Source organism: Bombus fervidus, chromosome 1, assembly GCF_041682495.2.
Source record: "Bombus fervidus isolate BK054 chromosome 1, iyBomFerv1, whole genome shotgun sequence".
NCBI classification, from domain to species: Eukaryota; Metazoa; Arthropoda; class Insecta; order Hymenoptera; family Apidae; genus Bombus; species Bombus fervidus.
Genome location: NC_091517.1, coordinates 21,386,800 through 21,407,310, shown reverse-complemented (window position 1 = coordinate 21,407,310; position 20,511 = coordinate 21,386,800). Strand labels below are relative to the sequence as shown.

General features: G+C 43.5%; 1 protein-coding gene across 5 annotated transcripts in view; it reads left to right on the top strand.

Annotated features, from left to right (window-relative positions):
* Positions 1-20,511, top strand: part of Eip78c (Ecdysone-induced protein 78C) — a 134,359-nt gene that overhangs the window by 2,309 nt on the left and 111,539 nt on the right. The window contains exons 1-2 of one of the 5 annotated variants that reach the window (XM_072009290.1): positions 5,430-5,512; positions 16,109-18,875. In XM_072009290.1, coding sequence (XP_071865391.1) covers positions 18,593-18,875 — 283 coding nt within the window. In that variant the 5' untranslated portion in view covers positions 5,430-5,512; positions 16,109-18,592. Of the gene's footprint in view, positions 1-5,429; positions 5,513-11,441; positions 12,379-15,528; positions 18,876-20,511 lie in introns of those variants that run through there. The other 4 variants (XM_072009286.1, XM_072009299.1, XM_072009306.1 and 1 more) reach the window with 4 other exon arrangements.

Below are 20,511 nucleotides of genomic sequence, written 5' to 3'. Positions count from 1 at the left end.
GAAGGTCTCTGCAAGCGTTAAACCTTGTTCGTGGTTTACAGTGCGTGAATAAAGAAATTTAATTGAATACATTGTGCCTCTCGGAACGAAAGAGAGATCGGGCAAGCGAGTTTCGAAATAAAAATTACGCGTTCCTTATCGTTCCAACGTTTCTGTGGCACAACTAGGGGAAACGGAAGTCGAAACGTTGGTTACAATGTGTTAATACTTCTTCGCGACTGGATCAATGAGCGTATGAACGTTGTTCATTATTTTTTCACGCGCAATATGCACGTTCTGCGTGTTCATTACTTAGTTGTCATTATGCGCCGTTTCTCTTTATAATAATAACCGTGTCATATGAGCGGACAGGAAAAATGTTTCATCGAAGCTAGTACTCAATTTCCGTTATTTGTTCGTTATTTTTATACACTATCGAGCTTGGCCTGCTCAATATATACTACCCAAAAGTTAATGTTCAGTGTTATTATATTATACGTATAACATAGGATTATTACTACAAACATTAGCTCATTAGCAATTATTTAACATTATATATGCATCGTCCGATAATCCAGAATCAATATATTAGTGTTTGTTGTATTATTTAGTTCCCGTTAAAATCGCATTCATAAAAATTAATCGCGTCATTGGATTACTTAAAAAAAGAAATATCAAAATTTTCTTTTCACGCTTTTCCATACTCCGTATATTCCTATACGTAATGTATCTTATATCGAAGAAGGGAATATTCTACAAGCATCATGCAAACATATACACGTATGAGCTAATTATAAAAGCATAGACTTACTCGTGTAACGATATTCATTTCCGGGATATCTTTTCTGAATTACCAACCTGCTTCTGAAGCTTCCACTTCTTCGCATTCTTTTATTTTTCGCTATACGAAAACCATTTACATATCTTTTTGTGCCATCTACGCTCGCTCATCATACAATCCTTATTTCAAAATGAAAGTTCTCTCCGAGCAAGTCGAGTGTGTTTACGGTGTTGCTAACTTCTTTTTTTCCTTACGCGCATACTTTCGGCACAAATAATTACCGTTAACTATGCATCTAAGCGGAGAACTTACGAGAGATTCTTTATTTTTACACTTTCTCGTTTGCCAAGTGCAGTAAATGTTCATTATGCGCTTTTGTTATGATTTACTCGCTGAAATCATTCATACACGATGCTCTGCTTATTCTAGCGCTCCTTAATTCCACAAGAAAAAAAAAAAAAAAAAAAAAAAGAAAAAGGAACAAGACTGTATAGCAAGGTTTTACAATGGATCTTTGGTTAGAAATCTATTTTAAAATTTCTGGTAGTTGGAACAAAATTAAATTTGTAATTTATAATTCTACGTACGGACAAAACACGATAAATTCGTATTTCTCGATTTTAACCTAGTCATTTCTTGGGTTTAAAGATATTCTAAAAACAAGTGATGTATCCACTAAATTTTGTAACCGGCTAAGAACATTTCTGATACTTAAAGCGTTGAAAGTTCAGCATAGCACGTCCTTTCAGAGTTCATTCATTTCAGATTACGCACACAATACAGGCGGGAACAATACGATAATTTTTTCGCAGCGAAGCAGTTTGGCAATTCAATATGTTGTTAATCAATCCTAAGTTACCAAACTTGTATTTCCTTTTTTTTTTTTTTTTTAAGAGTCAACCACGTGTTTTCTCATCCTCTTAAAAATTTGCAAAAGATTGTTCGTGATAAGATTAAAATGCGATTGACTTCTACCAAATTTCGTGAACTTATCGACTAGTTTTAAAAGATTTACATCTTTGGAATTAACAGGTTATTTTCGTTTTCAATGATGTCGTATCAAGACTATCCTGTTCAGTTCTGTGAAGTGATATCAAATTGAAAAATCAACAGAAATGTACTCGTTACGTTTGCCTCCTGCGATCTCCATACGATTAATAGCGCGTTGGATCTTAAAATTGACTATCACGCTAATATCCTATGATCTTCGTATAGAATACAGAAAAGATGTCTCGGATAAATTGTAGGGCATGCGAGAAGTAACTCGCGGCATAATCCTTCGATTAAATTCGGCAGCTTTAGAATATTTCTGCGACGTCGTACAATAATTGATATTGTTTATCTTTTGTTACGGACAAGGATATTGTTACGAACGACTGTTAAAAAACGTCGATGTTCTTCCGGTTTTAATTCGAACTGACACACCGGAATAAGATGATAATAAAATCAACTTCAAACGTGGTCGGATGGTATTAAAAATCGATTTAGAATGATATTGTTGCTTTCCATATTGAAAGTGCGGCTGATAATTCTTCATTATGGAATGGAGAGTATTAATTCTGCATAATGGAAAATTAAATACGAAAAGCATAGCTAACCGCCATTACGTATAATGTTGTTTATTCTACTTGTTTCAAAGTAACTTCCAAACAAATACAACGATGTTGTTTTTCTGCTAAATTAGAAATAAGAGCCCTACTCGTTCGCAATGGTAGTTGCCTTTTTAGGATAAATTACGCTCTTTGTCGCTTTGATATCCGTATCAGTTACCTATAGAGTCTGATATCTTTGAATCAAATCTTTATGAAGATCTCATTACCCTTTCTTGCACGTATATTTAAATTTGATAACTCGATGATGTTTAAACTTATGAAGATAATAATATCTGAGCTATTAATTACATTTTCATTCTTCCTCTTTATGATATTCCCTTCCATACTCGCTTACCATTTGCTAATTGTGAAAATTTAATCGTGTCGTAAATGTTCTATGTTTTATAATTATCATTTCAGTATCGAAAATGGAACCTCGCTTGCAGGTGTAATAAAGCTTTCACGCGGTATCCGTTTTCAATATTTCTATGATGATCGATGTTATGTCCCAATCTTCTTGTTACTTCCCAAGGAGATTCTATTTTTGCTAAAGCTTCTATCGACTTTTCTTTGTCCAAAGATTCTACTTCGTCTGTTAAATCCGCTTTAAGTACGCTATATAGTTGATAAAACGTCTTAGTACATGCATCGTCTGCTTTCCTTCGCACATTCATCCCTGTCTTGTTTCTCGGTAATTACCTCGTATATTCAACGTTCAAAATTCTTCGATGAAAGATTCGCAACTGGTATGTTGCAACTTCAAAAGCAACCACGGCAAACATACCAGATATCTCTACGAATATTTTAATAGTTTATTCTCGAATGCTTGATTAATTAATTAAAAATCGCTTAAATAATTCCCAATGCCGATCTTCTATATTTCATATCTTCGATCTCTGGTCGCATTCGCGGCTCGGATCACGCGTGATTGACCACCTTTTAGGTACAGATATTTTCGGCCGACCCACTTCGTTTCACTCGAACTCGGCGAGTAATTATTATCGACGACACTCGGAATAGTGGTGTAGCACCTACACCAATGTAGCGTATGGTTTCTGTCATCATCGTCGCGGCTCAAAGCGGTCGCGGGCTATTGGTCGCCGCTCGATAACACGTACTCTTCGGCTTCCGAAATAGGAGATCTATTCATAGAGGAGAAGCGGCTTCCCCTTTCCAAACGCCTCTCCGGGGGTGTCGATCTATCCTCTTAGATCTATCGGTTATTGATGAACTCGGGATCCTCTTTGAAGGAGCATCAAAGACGTTGGCGGGGAAAATATTTGCGCGAAGAGTTTTCCAACCTGTCGAATCGCGACGAGTTGGTGTCGATGCCTCGCGGAACACGACAGCTGACCGTATTAGCTTTCGATATAATTTCTTATCGTGTCCGTTTATATTGTATCGTTGTTGCAATCGCGGATGACAAAATCGTATCAAACTTTAATACGATCCAGCCACGTAAGCTTTCTGGGTTAACGAAAAATGAAATGTTTAACATTTTGACAGAGGTTTTTATTAATCGTAACATATTTCGTCGGTGTAGATCGATGGGATTCGTATTTGTGTGAAATTAGGATATAGAGATGTAACAGTCACGCTTGAAAATAGATGGGTTTGAAAAGTTTTCATTTTTCACGTTTTATCTTGTTGTAACGTACAGTTGGCTTTCTAGCATTATTTAGCGTTACAATCGAAGCGAAAGCTATTTTGGACGTGTATCGCATCGTGAAAGAGTAGTAATTAAATGTAACTGTACGCTAATTAGACGAGCATTCGTACGTTATATATGCACGTTATATTTATATTTACATCAGGCTCCCTGGGTCTGTCTTTATCGTTTCTTAATCGTCATTTCGTGTTTATTTTACCAAGAGTGAAGGGAGATCAAAATAATTGCGATATATCCTATATAAACAAATATTAAACAGCTAGCTAAATCGGCTAGGGAGAAGCAACGATAATAACCAACGTTCTCTATATTATTCAAACATGTTCAAACATATACTAAAAAATGTAGGATATACGTATAATTAGTGGATCGTATCCCGTACCTTTTTTATTTCCAATCCGCTTTTCGTATTTGCAAATTTTTTTTCAACGATGGACTTGATGTCAATCTTTATCATAGTAAGATTCTTTCGTTTGGTTAACGCAAAAGAATCTTTGGTATTAGCCAGCTTCCAATAGTTTTCTGTATCGGAGATTCACAGCATAAGTATTTTTTCTACTTAAATATACAAACGTCACGCATTCGTCCACATTTAAAATATAGCGAACTCATGAAACGTATCAATACTCTTAATATCGTCACGCGATGAATCACATTTTTATTTTCTGCAAGAAAGCAATTTTGAAATTCTGACACGCTATCAACCAATGCCAACATTGTCTTCTTACTTGGTTTTAGAGTCAAGCACGTATTTTCTCTCTTTATCTCTTATTTAATCTCCTGAACATTTCCAAGATTCGTTCATCGTTATAACGTCAATTTTACAATGTCGTACGATATTCTATAAATATTACTGATTTTTTTCTTTACAAAAGTTCATCTGGATTTACGTTCAATCATTCCTATTTCAACTATTTCGTACTTAGAATACCTTCAAAATCAGAGAACCGATACGAAAAGACTTCGTGGTTCTTTAAAAATCGCTTACAATTACGTGATATTTCTCTTACAACGACTATCGTTCCGATCCGTGCAATTGGCCCCCGTGGACCCATCCATCTTCGATTTTTTCCCCTGTTGGTCCATTTTCATTTCGGCCGGCTTAAGGGAAACGCACGTTCGCCGCGCAAATTGAACTAAAAACTAGGTCAATCCTGATTGCTCGGATGGAGTCAGGGCCGTAGTCAAAGGACCACCTCTCTGCGCGCAAACACAATCCCGTGTGTGCGATAAGGAAGAAGCGAATTCGCGAACAGAACGACCCGAAGAGGAACCTAAACGACCCTGGTTCGAGCACTTTCTTTCTCTGTTTCGCGTCGATCTTGGACTACTTTCGGCCGATTTCATCCCTTCTATCCATTCTCTACACCCTGTTCGATTGAATACATAATAGATGTTTCCATTTCAGCGTGAAGAAGGAGCCAAGCACGGAAGAACCCAGCAGCCCTCTCGAGGCAACGAGTCCTGCTTCCATCCTGCGCAACAACAACGGTGAGTCTTTATTATAAATGATCCTGAGGCCTCGCTGGTCCAATTTAAGCCACCGGTTATTTCTCCGCGAGCACGCGAAGCTGGTCTCGCTAAATGAACGCTGACTTGCGGCGAACTTATTGTGACCGGTGAAAAGGGGAAGCTTCGTCTTTTGTTAGCATTTTTTAAAGCGAGTTTCTTTAGAGAGAAGAGGAAATTATTTAAAACGCGTTTATCGCGTTATTGCTCGAGGTCCTGATGAAACGGAATGCTTTTTAACTTAAGGCCAGAAATAAGAAACTTTGAAAGTTTGCCTTATAAGTCAGTGAGTACGTATACGAGAAAGAAAGATATTTCAGCCTCTCAGAGGAACAAATCGATCAACTTCACTTTTTGCTTGAATTTCTTACTTTTATCAAGCGGCTAATGTTCGGTCCTCAAAAAGCAGACGACTTGTTTCTACGAGTTCGTTTATTGCAAAAGAATGTAACGAGTGATGGTGTATTCTAAGGTGAATGCAAAACACAGTATTCGCAATATCATCGCTTTTCCGTACTTTTCGATGTACGAAGTTGATGAATGCAGATTGCGGCTAAGGTAATTTTGGCATAATTTCCACTCTTAGAACGAGTTACCTTGATCAAAGTTTCTATCGGAACACGCGGCACATTTCTGCTTGGAATTCTTTCGATATTATATCAGTTTTTGGAACTCGCGAGTTAATTAACGACATCCGTATAACGTCTAGTTGCTCCATAAGACACTTGTAGAACAGGATTGCACGATCGAAATTAATTCAGCCGCGTGGAGAACAAAAATCGCATGCTCGATTTCGTTTTGCCTGGAACGCGAGGAATCGGCACTGGTTTTAGCTTCTGATAAACTTGTCGCCTGCCACGGACCAACGTATACGAGGTCGAACGAGGAAGAACGTCGGTAACAGGGAATTAGTCGATCGTTGGCGAGTTAATCAACGAGACGATCGATAAAACGCGATCCTCCGTAGTGGCAGCCCGTCAGCTAATAACGCTCGCCAATTGCAAAGTGCAATTTTGATTTATCGTTCGGCCTACTCGAAACCGGGGCTCGTGATAGGACAACGACGAATTAATAACCGGCCGCGTATTTGAGCGGACCGGGCTAACAAGTGTACTCAAAGCTCGTTCATCCGTGCTTGACACGTACGTGTCTGATACGAGCTGGTCGACCCACGACCCAGTTTTATCGTCGAAGGCAGTTTGGTCCTCGGCCGACAGTTTTAAAGCCGATGTTAATCTAAATCCAATCGCAGCCTCTGTCCTTCGATATACCCGCGATAATCTTTCTCGCGGCGATAAGAGGGGTGAAACGGGGGTAAAGAATGAGAACCGCTGACCGAACCGGTGTGGGATGAGATTCCAGCTGTAGCCGGCGTTGGATCGATTCAAAAGCGGCAGCAAAGCGCCCCACCCTATTATGTGTTTTCTTCAACCTCCCCATCCCTCTCTCTTACCTCCTCCACCTACCTCTTTTGCCATCCTAGCTACGCTACTTCTCGCGTTAAACCCCCAAACTCTATCCCGCGCTCACCGTTCCAACTCCCTCGTACCGACACGTAGCTTTCCTCCGGAGCTTTCTTCCCACCCCTTGCATTCACCTGCACCTCGCCACCCCTTTCTTTATCCTTCCTTTTATGCCGGAACGGTTTACGCCGAGCCGGAAGATGCCGGCGACCGGAAGTTCCGCTTTCACCCTTTCGCCCCGCGATAATTGAATCGCCGCATTTCTTTTTTTTTTTTTTTTTTTCTCCTCTCGCAGGACTGCCCTTTGCCACGCCAGCTTCAGCAAACTATCCTCTCTACAGATTTCTACTTGACAATGAAACATCGTTCGTTCGAGGAATTGTCCTTGGCGGACGGAAATGCAGGCCGAAAATTTACGATTGCGATTGTGGGAATTTTAATCCGCCGTTCTTATTTGCAGTAAAAGAGATATTGCGTGTATGTATATGTAAATAATCGTTGATCGAGCCAAGATTACGAGGGGAAGATATGATAAATGCAATTTTGATGGTATTTGGCGGTTAAAGGAACGTACTTTAATGTAACATGGTTAAAAAGATAGTCAACCTGTCCGATTGAAAGACGTAAGGCTTTTAGCGGTAGATGACAGGTGCACTTTTGTGCAAAGAAATTTCGTGGAAGAAATTAACGAGTTAAGATTAAGATACCTAAAATTTTCGAAACCGGTATCTTCGATGTAAATATTTCTCAAGAGAGCTGCATCGGAATTTAACAAAGAGACGGATTTGAAGATGCACGAACGATTGACGAGGTATTGAAGTTTTAAATTGTTTTCAATGTTCCATGAGTTGAACTACTTTTTTCAAATTTGACGCAGAATTTCTACCATTATTCGTGTTTCGTTCACCTTCTTGCGACCAACGAGCTCATGAAATTAAATCGTGAAAATGAAAATTATGCGTTAACGGTATATTTGCGTGATGAAATTAAGGAGTCGATACAAGGTAAAGTAGGATCAATTTGATTTCTAAGAGGATCAAACGAATGTGTGTTGTCATACCTTATCTTTGCGATCCTCGAGTGTTTAGAGAGTTATTTTGGAATCTAAGTGTTCGTGTCTGGATAACCTGGGATTCTATATTGAGAAAAGCGGCCATCGAATTTCGTTTACGTTTTTGCGATCGTTCGGCAATAGTTATCCCACCTCTAGTCGTTGCGAGAGATTTGCGGTGAATTTATTTTCGGTTCGCGCACACAGTACGACAGGGTAATTGAATATGAATAAAATAGATTTAGCGAGCTAGCCGGATGTGCCGTTGCATTACCGTGCCTTCGGTGGTCGTCGTGAGAATGCAGGGACCGTATCCGGGAAATAAATGTTGTGCCCGGGTAAAAACAGTCGAAGTATAAAAAGCGTTGCGTTTTTCAGTCGCGAGCTCTTTCTCTTTCCCGAAGATAGCCGTTTGCCAAAATGAAACGAACGAACTTTTGTAGAGATCTGGTATCGACTGGTTGTGTTTTCGAATTTATTTATGCGCTCGCTTCGCCAATGTGAGCTGCGTCGAAGCTACGAACAAAACTTTCGTCACGCGCTTCGAGCTTTGGAAAACGTGTTTCCAAAATATATCGATGAAATTCGAAAAATGAACGAAATGCCTGTTCGCTACTAACTATACTTATCCTCGATCTATGTATGCTACTGATAAGTACGGAAATAATCCGCGCCGTTCGGTCTTTCACACCTGACATCTAATTTATCGTACGCCGGTAAATATCGCGCAATAATTGTTTCTGTCTCTTTCAGTAAAAATATGTTATTTAGCTTCGCGTAGACACCTATACTATACCTTATACTCTGACGTTCGTCGTGGCTGATAAAAAACATTCATATACTCCGCATCCACTTACGTTCGCTTAATCCGATAGCGTTTACGCGAAGATAGCCTTCCGTATGAACCGTATCCGTAAAAATACTTATCGAGATTCCTCTATATAAAGCTGACGAGGAATGTTTCAGGCAGTTCGATTGCTCGATCCGCTGCAATGCAATAGTTCGATCGCGAGTAGCAGCAGCTCGCGTAATGTAACGTAAGTACAGCCCGAACCGATCTGTATATATACACGCGCGGATGTAACCGGTTTCCCAGGTTCATTACACCGAGTTGCGCATCTCCTTTCCCGACAAGTGTGCGGCCGTGTGGTCACCGGCAGTCGACAGACTTACTTACACGGGGACTTCATCCCTTTTTCGTAAATGCTGTCGGTCGTCGTTCAACCGGCGGCCATTTTCTTGGATGCAGGATCGCGGGTTCGATCAGGAAACGCACGATGATCGTCGCGTAGCCAGGCAATGAGAAGATAAGTCATCGAACCGATCATCGTCTAACTCGATCGTTCGCATCGATATGCCAGCGTTTCCACGTTGGGCAAACCCGATAGCATCGATCTAATGGCCGTATCGTAGATCGATCGATCTCTAAAGTCAATCGGTTGCAAAACATGGACGCAACGAGCGACAAGAAGACGCGTACGCGAAAACTTTTGTCTCGTATCGCGAGTAAACGCGCATCTCTCTCATAGTCTTACGATTTGACCGATGATAATAGAGTTCGCGGTGTCGAGGGTGCGCTGCTGTCTTCGATCTATTATTTCACGCCTCTATCTATTCCGGTTGTTGTTCCGCGGAACGTCGTCGACGTAAATCGCATCCTGGCACAAAACGCGTCTCTAGACGACTTAAAGAGCCGCACTGGCGGCAGTTGCGACGTTAACCACGAAACGAACGTAACTCGACGAGCCGCGCGTTAATTCGCTTAATCGTAACGTCGGCGTGATTACTTTCGACGCACGGTGCCATCGGTTCGTCTAACGAGAATGCATAACGCGGTAGGTGCACGGCACCGCGTATCGGAGGGGTGGTCGCTGTGCGGTACGATTAAAATCAAATCGGGATACCAGGAAACGTTGTCGCGGTTCCTCTTGAGCTGCAGAGTGCACTTGCCTAATTGAATCGTCAGAATTCGGGAGCGCAACAGCTTACGCTCTTTCGCGCCGCACACCGCCCCACTCCGCTTCTCTCGCTCGTTCTCGCCTACCCTTCTCCCCCATCCTACTTCGCCGAAATTCTTGCAACCCCGTTTGCCGAACCGCCGCGTTCTCCGTCTTCTCTCAACGAACGATCGAGAATCTCCCTCCGAGGCTGGCGCATCGCGAAATTTTTCCCAGTCTCCTTCTCCTTATCTCGCGTTTCACCCTCACCCCCCTCGCCCGTTCCGTAGCTGTCCGCTCCACCGCGTCCATGTTCCGTCCATCCTCGTCGGTTTCACGCGACTCGCGTACTTAGACGAGCCGCATAAAGTGCCGGTACAAATTCTGTTTTAGCAGCGGGTCGAACACGGCCGACCGTTCGGCTCTCCCGGCACTTCTCGGTCAATGAACCGCGGGTTGCTGGCGAACCCAGTTGGTCCACTCGCATCCCCCACCCAGCTTCTACGGATTACCCCCTCCTCTCCGGTCGTCAAGCGTGCCTCGATCCACGCTACCCCCACCGGTACGATCCGAACGACAGGGCTCACCTCCAACTTCGCCTTCTCCTCTCCCCTCTTCTGGTGCACCTAACCCCCTCGAACCCCCCTCGATACCACAGCCCCTACCACCATTTCCAGAACTCACCTCCGACCCAGTCGCTTAATTCTCCTTTTTCCGTCCTTTTCTCCCCTTCTCTTTCTCTTTCTCATTCGTAGTCATTCTTTCTCCCTTTTCCCTGTACGCGCGTCTCTTTCCCTCGTTAGTTGGTTATCTGCCCCTCTCCTTCTCGCCCTACTGTTGCTCCCTCTGCCCCGTCGCTACCCCCTGTTGCATTACCATCGTTACCACCTCTTCCTTCGCTTTGTACCACCACCTTCACCATCACCTCCTCCTCCACCCTTTTACTCGTCATCGCTCCTCCACCCCTCCGCCCCCGCCCCTTACCTCGCTAGCTCGCTGGCTCGCTCGCTTGCTCGCTCGCGCTCTCCCCTCTCCGCTATAGCGAGCCGCGGAACCCCGCGTAATGGCAGAGCGTGGGGCTACGAGTCGGGCGAGTCGCGCAATGCCGTAACACGTACGACGGAACGCTGGTTTTACTTACCTCACAGGTAAGACTCTCTCTCGCGCGATAGAGCGAGAAAGGACGTCGTACAGCGTAGCTTCGCGACAAAGATGGGAAACGCTGGTCGTGAACGACCGAGCGAGAAAGATAGACGCGTTGGAAGGAAAATAGAGGAGCGCCAGGTCGGTCAGATCGGGAGAGAGAGAGAGGTGGAAAGCGTGGAAGGTAAGCGAGCGAGAAGGAGAGAGAGTCGGTTCGCGGAGACGAAGACAGAGCACGGAGAAACATACAGAGAGAACTCGCTCTCGGCACTCGCACGAGAGCGAGCGAGTCGGCTCCGTATACACCACCGCGACTCGTGACAAACGCACGTGATCGTAACAGGGCAGCTCGCGGCTATTTGCCCGGTTCCATCCCCTTTTTCGATCGCCGCGTTCTCCATCCCCCGCCACGGTACCTTCCGTTTCGCAAATATCGGCACAGATTTTCCGATATTTTTCGCGCGCTGCGTACGTTCCCCGTGGTTGTTGTCGCTCGTACAGTCGCTGACTGGAAGACACTTGCCGATCGTCGTCGATATAGTCGCGACATCGGTACGACGCAACAGGTCGATCGAGTTTCCGAGTAAATCGCGTCGGTGACGACGTTCGACGTCACCATCGTCGAACCATCGTTCGTCATCGTCGTCTTCGTCGTCTTCGTCTTTTTCTCGTGGGTTAACGTCGTTGCTGCCATTGTTGTTGTTGTTGTTCCGCGGTTGCACGCGCACGGACAATGATCCCAGTGAAAGAGGATCATTACGGAGATTGAGTGACGTTCAGTGTGCTGGACCGAGTTGATCCAAGTGGACACGACCGTTCGAGCCCGGTGATCGCGATTTCAACGATCGTCCGATGAATTCTGTGTCCTCTGCGAAGGACGCGGTTATCTAAATCGTTTTTCGAGGAGGAACCAGGAAAGAGTCTCGATGGAGCAAGAAATCGTTGGATTTTCCACGAATCGATGCGGATAGAGAAAGTTTCTCCTTGTCTTTCTCCTTTGGCTGACGAAGAAAACACGCGAGTAGACTATTCGCGCGAGGTGTGAACGAGGCTTTAGGCGAAACCAGTCACGGTCCGCGATTTCTGGCGTCGCGTCGTGGTACTTCTCCTTACCGCGGTGGCATCGTCCTGTTATCCTGGAAGGACAAGGACGCTTAGAACCTCCTAGCCGTTTAATACCGCGCAGGGAAGCGCGATCGCAGAGGAAAACGCGCGTGCTGGATGCCAGCGTGTATTCTGCATCGTCTCGTGCAGGTAAAACTCGTCGAGCGTGGCTCTCGCGCCTCTTCCCTTTTATTTTCGTACGAATTGCATGCGCCGCGCTCGGATAATTGCCGAGGAAGTTGCAAAAGCCGCATTGTGTTTTCAGTCCCTGTCGGTTGTCTCTCGTCGAGTGAGAAAATTTTCGACGTCGCGCGTAACCCTTTCTTAATCGCCAGAACACAATTAACGATGAAAAGGTACAAAAGAGAAGAGTACAATAAATAGATAATAATCTTTCCTAAAACGATGCAATCGGGAACGAATAATCGACGAGATCGTCGTTATGTTCGAAGAAGAGTTACGCGAGTTTCGTCGGCTCTTACGTGACCGCTTAAATCGTTTCTCTTACTCGGTGATTTCTCCAGGAGCGTTCGAACGATCGATATTATTGTCAACATCGAAGGTTCCCAACATTGTATCGTCGATGTATGTCGATCGCGTAGAGGATCTCTTACGGGCGATAACGTTAACAATAAGATAATGAAATAACTTTAAGAAAATATTAAAAAAAAAATATATATAAAAATAGTATTAGTCGTTTGAACGCTTCTTAACGCAAACACTTCCGTTCCGTGGCGAACTTTTTAATCGATATACGACTCTTGCGCAACGGTGTTACGAATCGGACAAAAAGCTCCAGGAAACTCGGCTACCTAAATCCACCTTGGCCAGATTACGTCACGCTTGAATTCCCTTTCTTGATCGCGGCTCGACGGGGGTGGGGAGGGGTATTTAAATCGGGGAAAGGAATCTCTCGCATATTTGCATCTTATAAGCTACTATATAGCCTATAGCCAACTATATAGCCAAACTAGTTATAACACGCTGATATTTATTAAACCACGAAAGGACGGTAAAGATAGCATCAAAGACGGTTGAAGAGGAAAAACAAAAGAGAGAGAGAGAGAGAGATTTGAAAGAAAAAGAAACTGACGATAAAACTGCGCAAAAGAAAGAGAACAAGAGGGAAAATTGAAAATCAATTTAGTTCGGTTTTTCGCATCGGTAAAGAGCACGTGGTGCTATCGAGATCCAAGAATACGCGTGTGCACGGGGCTATCGCATCGAATCCGATTTTGATAACTCGAGGCAAGGTGAACGCACTGACTTGTGACGCAGATGGAACGCGGAACCGAGGCAGGCGTTGCAGGAGACAAATGACCGTCTGCGAGGCCGCGAAACCGCCATTCGGACCAGCCTTCTCTCTCTTCAAAGCGCGCCTTTACGCGACCGATTTGTCGGACAAGGGCTTTTACCGTGTGTGCGCCCGCCTTCCTTCCTTCTTATCCGTCTCTCTCTCTCTCTCCCTCTCTGCCCCTCCCTCTCCGCTCCCTTCGCCCTTTCACCCCCTTATTTATCCTCCCTACCCCCCGGCCTCTCCACCTCTGGCAACCCTTTGATGCAAATGCTAATTCGCGATTACCGTTTTTGCTTCGTGCCAAATCGTGATTCACTCGATTTATAAATCATTCGCGACGGATTATACCGCGGGTAATGTATATCCCGCGGCGCGTATGCCTCTCTCGTGCATACACCGCGAGACTTTAAATCATAGCCTGGTGCCCCGTGCTCGACCGTGATTTCGTCCTTTGCAAGACGCGCGCCGTTCCACCTCGTGAAAAAGCCGATTCCTCAAGTACGAGGGCAACTAAGCACGAGTCTCGAGGCAGTCGTAATTCCGATTCACTCTGTCAATGAGATGTTTTTGGGCGTTGATTCGGTTGAGTGGGCACAGACGAGTGGACGACCTTAGTCGAGTGATACGGATTGAGTTTTGCGTTTGAAAGGCTTGGGTAGAATTTTAGGACAGTTGAACAGTCTTTCTCCCCTACTTATTTCTAGAGAAAGTTATAACGAAAGAATTCGGTTGTAGGGAAAGAATAGAGCATTAAATTATTCGAGGCTCGAGGTATTTATACGTTAATCCTTTTAAAGTCGGATGCTTTTGGATCGTGAAGACATTTTTTCCTTTGAATTATGAACAGTAGAAACTTGTTTGCTTGATGTTTCTATAAGATAAGAAGATATAATGCGTTAAAATTAGGACCAGTTCTACTGAAAATACATTCATCGTCGAGTTAGTAACTCGTTGCGGTACAATATCGTGGATATACGAAATTAAGCAGGAAAGAGTTAAATGAAATACAAATGCAACGATACATCGATCGTACGACCACAAATTCGATCACAAATTTCAGACACCTGGCCTGTTCTTTAACTCGGAAGAAGCATCTAACTCGTTATCTTATTTCCAAATATTTTTCACGCAATAATCTGATAATCACGCAATTATTTCTCCACGGATGAACGCAACTTTAACGCGATAGAAGCATTATGACCGTGCAAACTAAAAATAAATTTCTATGCATAGATTTTCAACATTTCGTTTCTACATTTCCAACCAAGTTGTGCAAACTGATCTTACATGTAGCAAGAGCAAATACGCGTAAAATATTATTGCACTTGTACTGATCGCATGCACTTCGACCAAGATTAACAGTCTCTTGATTTATCGTTTAATAATTGCAAGCAGAAAGCGGCTGCGATCGAGCGATATACCGGTTGATATGTTAATTCAGCGATCGTTCGAAAATTCGTTTCCGATTAAAAACCGGTGAAACTAGAGAGCGGGTTAATCGTCTGGCTTGGATTTTTTAACGAATCATATTGCCGTCACGGATGTAACATCTGTTCTAATCCACCATCTACCTGTTTACGTACTTTCTTCGTTCGTGTTTATTAAAATCTTTCGACGAGGAACTTCACGCGCGAATCGTTACGAAAATATTTGAGACTCACGAGCTGGCGTAACGAGCCACGGTTAAAGAGAAAAAGGGCGAAAGAGTGAGAAGGAAGGAAGAAGCGAAGAGACGTGAGAGCGAGAGAGAGGCAGCGCGGAAAGGTGAAGGGGAGGAAAGAGGAAGCGAGAGAGCAGGTAGAGAATCGCGAGGAGGAACGCACAGGTGAGAACGAGAGGACAAAGAGAACGAACTGGGAGGGGGTGAGGTGGTTGGGAAGGGGCTTGCGACCAAGAGGAAGGAGGGACGAGCCAGGAGGAAGTCAACGTCCGAAGATTACGGCAATGACATTCGCTTTTTCTCACTCTCCTCCTCGTGTTCCTCTCTGGACTCGCTGTCTTTTTTCCTTTCGCGATCTTTTCCTCCTTTCGAATCCACCGATCTTCTCTTCTCTCGTCGTTCACCTTTCTTTCTCCTCTTCTCTCTCTTTCTCTTTCTCTCCCTCTCTCTCTTTTCTCCCACTATCTTTCGCTGTTACAGCTGGCGAGAAACGTTTTGGAAAAGAATAAAAACGCTAATATATTCGGCTATCGACCATGGCCGAGCCAAACTTTACCGATCGATCAATAATCGAAAGATTATTCCGAGAGAAACGCGACTTGTTCTTAGTTTCGTTGATTTCACTTGCAACACGATTATCGATACCGTTCGATGAGCTTTGATCTCGTGGCGGAAGCATTCCTCCGCGTGTTCGTACGTAGCGACGATTCGTTTGTCCGCGAAAACCTAGGAGATCGGGGAAATCGAGCAAGGTAGAACGAGATTGATCGCGCATGCTCGAACTTCCAGTTTATTTATACGTCTGGCCAGAGAGACGAATAACAGAGAGAACGAATAACAGTTTCTTCTTTTGTTGATCGCGTTCGAAGTCGTGGTTTTCCCTTGGTTTCTGATTTTCGTTTCGTTTTGATTTGTCTTTTCAGCGATGGATCACGTGAAAAGCCAGGGGACCACAGACCCACTGAAAATCGGCGGAAAAGGCCGTGCTTGCGTTACCCGAAAAAAGTTTTCCCCCTAGATCGTTCGGTTGTGCAACGTGGCAAACAAAGTGAAACTCAGAGAGAAACGAACAAAATATAAAGAAGGAAGAGAAAATACACGGAGAGGAAAGAAGGAAAGGACGGAGAAAAATATATATATACATATGTAAACATAAGCGTAACACAAAGATAGAAAAAAAGTCAGGGAAAGAAAGAGAGAGAGAGAGAGAGAAGCAGAAGAGCGGAAAAGGAAAGCGAAAGCAGCGAATGATCTCTCGATCTCAACCAAAAAGGAAAGATAATGGGTTGAACCCTCGCATCGTTTTTATTTCGAAGCGGAAACCCGGGGAGAGAGAAAGAGAGAGAGAAAGAGGGAGAGAGCTAGAAGGGAAAATAACGATGTCGATGAGAACATGCCCTCGCACGAAGACGATACCGAGCGTCTTTTCAAACAATGCTGAACCCTGTCGAAGATCGCGATCCCACGGATTTTCGCAGCCCTCGGGCAACCAGATAGCTAACGAGAAAGGTCTTCTCTTCCTGTTGTGACACGGTGCCAGTGAAGTGCGGATTTTTTTCCCCGTTTGTTCGTGCAACCGCTGCCAGGTGCTTCGTAGTTGTTTGCTTTCGCGTTGACACGGGAAAAAGGATCGTTAAAAAAAGAAAAAAAAAAAAAAAGGAAAGAAAGAAAAGAAAACAAAGGAAAAGAAATTGAATCTCGCGCGATCAACAACCTTCTATGAATCCAAACACACACATTTTGTGATCCACAATTCTTCGATTTCGTTCATTTAACATTTTCATCTCGAACGAACCACGTCTTTCATTTTTCTCATATTTTCTTTCAGTCTCGCGTTTGTTCCGGTTTTAACCAGCCGCGAGTACCATCATCGATCGTCTCCTCGAGTAAAGAGTAAAGAGCAGAGAGTAGCCTGTTGCTCGGCTAGTGGCAAACAACGCGCTGGAATAGACGCAAAGAAGATACATGTACGTTGTATATAATAAATCCATATAAGTTTCTCTTGGAGCATATCAAGACGTAAAGTTGTTGAATCGGTGAAATTCGTGACGAGTCGGATTGATAAGGATCGGGAGAAAATAGAAACGTGTCACGGCGAGCGTAATAAAGCATCCGCGCGTAATCGTATCAGATTGAATAATAGGCTGCTCAAGGCTACCGAAAAGCATTGCCCCCAGCCGCCAGTGTCTGGAGAATAACGAGAATCGTATGAACGGGAGCAACGCATAATGTGTTCGAAGGCGCTTTGAAGGAGAGAGATTAACAGATAAAACGCGCTCTCTGGCCAAGCCGTGGACGTGCCAAAATTGTTCGTCAGTTGCCTGCGGACAGCTTCATTGAGAATCTGCCTGAGGAGTAACGGCCAGTGACCTCGGTTCAACCGCTCTCGAGAGCTCCGTTCGAGAGGAATGCTTTCTCGAAACCGTAGCATCGCGAAACCTGACGATCTTCTTGCGAAAACGTCGTCCTTTTCGCCCTCTTCGTCTTTTTCGTCGTCTTCTTCGTCTTTCTCGTCATCTCCGTGCCTGTCGTCGACGTTCCACCGTTGGTGAATCGGTCCGCGAGAAAACGAGATGTGCTCGACGATCGTTCGCGCGTAAAGTTTCCAGGTAACACGCTGTTTGGAGGAAAGCCGAGCGAGTGGATCGGGAATTTTATCGAAGTTGGACCGACGCTGCATTCGACGAGGATCAAGGAATTCGTAGAAACGCGGAGTGCCTCGTTTAGGTACTTTTCGCTTTTTTCGTTCTTTCTTTTTTTTCTTTTTTCTTTTTTTTCTTCTTTTTTTTTTTTTTTTTTATTGCGTGTGCTCAAGGGATTGAACGAAAAGATATCACGGGAATAAAGAGCATAGATGTGTGTCGTTTCGCGAACTGTTCGTTTCGCCGGTGATACACTAGTGAATATTCGGTGGGCACGAAGGTGACGCACGATTCGTGAACCTCCTAAAGACCGTTTCGTTGCTGTGTTTCGTTTCTTCGTCGTGCGACAAAACTTGGAGTTCTGAACGCAGGATATATGTTTATAAATCAGCAGTGACACCTCTTCGATTCGTTAAACGAGGAACATCTTCGTACGAGGATCGGTTCGATTCTCAGTTCTTCACCGATCTTAAGAACGGCGCTCTCGCGTCTAATCCTTGATCGAGAATAATATTTCATAGCGATACCGTGATACAGTGGTTACGTACTTGAGCGTACGAAGAAGGAAGAGGCAAAGAATAATTACAGAGACATATAGCAAGCATAAAGAAAAAAGGGTCTCCTATAAATCTCGACATAGAAAAGTGATGAACACCGAGCCGGACGCGAATCGAGTCGTAGCGAGTCGAGTACGCGAATGGTGACCGCAGTTGGTACCGAGGTGCGCGATCACCGACGTCATTATCACCATTACCTCTTCGTACAATGGACGTTTTCAAAATCGATCAGTCGCTGAGCGCGGGTCTGGGTAGCGCCCCGGCGCCAGACACCCTTACACCGGAAGTGTCGTTCGACGCTGGTAGTGAATTCAATCTGAGCTTCTTCGACGGACCGGAGGAGAACAGCACCCAAGGCTTCAGCGATCCCGGTTCCGTTGGTAGCGCCAGCGCATCGCCTCCACCTGGAACACCAGCCAGCATCCCTGTAAATCCTCCGAACGCCGCCCTACCGATAGTCCAAGTGCCCCCTGGCATCGTCATTAAGCAAGGTTTGTTTCATTTTCCTTTTTTTTTTTTCTTTTTCTTTTTTCCCGTCTCAATTTTCTGTTTGCTTTTCTGTCGTGTTTTATTTCCTCAGACGTTTCGTAATCTTTTAAATCCATTTCTGTTACCCCTGTCATTCGATTGGTACTAGGTTTTGCGACTTGTACTTAGCGACTCACCAAGGTATTTAAATATTCAGCATAGAAAATTTTTATCTATGTGTCGTACGTGTTGGAGAAAATATTTTGCAATTTCATTGGCATCGATGTGCGACTATTACGATTGTATCGGTAAAATTTGAAGTCAATCTAAAAATGTACGTACGAGCTACGATAGACGTATTTACTTTAAACGTATATTCAGTAAAAAATTAATATGTACCGTGTAAATAGCGATCTTGAAGATATGGTATGCGTTAGAAATGGATGAACTAAATTTTAAGGCTTATTTACTGAACAATTGCTTGTTTTATGATCTTTGTGAAATACGTAGCTATTTAGCCATCGACTATGTTGCAGTTTCCATGTACATTTTTAAATTTCAAATTTCTAAACGTAGCCGATGACCATTGAGCGTCGTCGTTACGATGTTGATAAAACTGCAAAATATTTCATAGAACACACGCGATATATTCGCGATATATATTAAAAGGTTTCTGCAAATGTTCAGATGTTTCCGTAAACAACCGACTATATTAGTCGTTTCGTTTTTTAGTACGGCGATCGCGATACAATCGGCAAGAAGGTCTGTGATTTTATGTGTTTAAATAAATCAAGAAACATTGTACGAAAGGATTTAATCGTACAAATATTTTTGACTTATTCTTTTCACGTACGATCACCTCCTAGTCAAAGTAAAAATAGAATGAATTTACGTTACGATATTGTTATCCGGTGATATTTTATGGTATGCTGTTGAAAGGAGAAGCATTGTTTAAAGTTTAAGCGATGATGTTTTGCAAGACGCGTGCCTTTGTTACGGTTTCTCGCACGGTTTAGTAACGCCGCGTGGATATGGGCGTTATGAAAGCGAACGGAGGAAAAAATTGGCGCGTCGCTCGCGTACCTGGCATTTCATTACGGGATGATGAAAGTTGTAATTGATTGATTCAATTTTACGGTCCATGATCGTACAGGTAAAAAAGCTGACCAACTTATACACCGTTGCTTGAAAGCGATTTAGACGTTACTTTTTTACACGCTATTTCAGTGTATTGTTGTTCAGCAGATGATTTATATCGCTCTATATCCATAGAAGATCGCTAATGTCCGTACCGTATTTACGTGTCCATTTCCATTGAATTTGTGACACTTGCGTTTGAAATTACTTGAAACGTCTTGAAATATTTGTCCACCGGAGAAATATTTTACTTGGTTTGTCTCGATCGTGATCTCTCAATCTTAAACGAGGATCTGGAGAATATTTAAGAACACGCGAGGGAAGTTGGTTTTATCTATCTTGAATTCCTACTCATTGTCGATAATATGTAAGTCTCACAGACTAAACACTTGTCTCATTGATGATTAAAGTTGGATCCAAAGTCTTGTAATTTAAACATTTGTACCAGAAGCAAAGAAAACACGTTAGGATAGAAGCGTTCGTTCGAAACTCTCCTAAACGAAGAAGCCTCGAAACCAACAT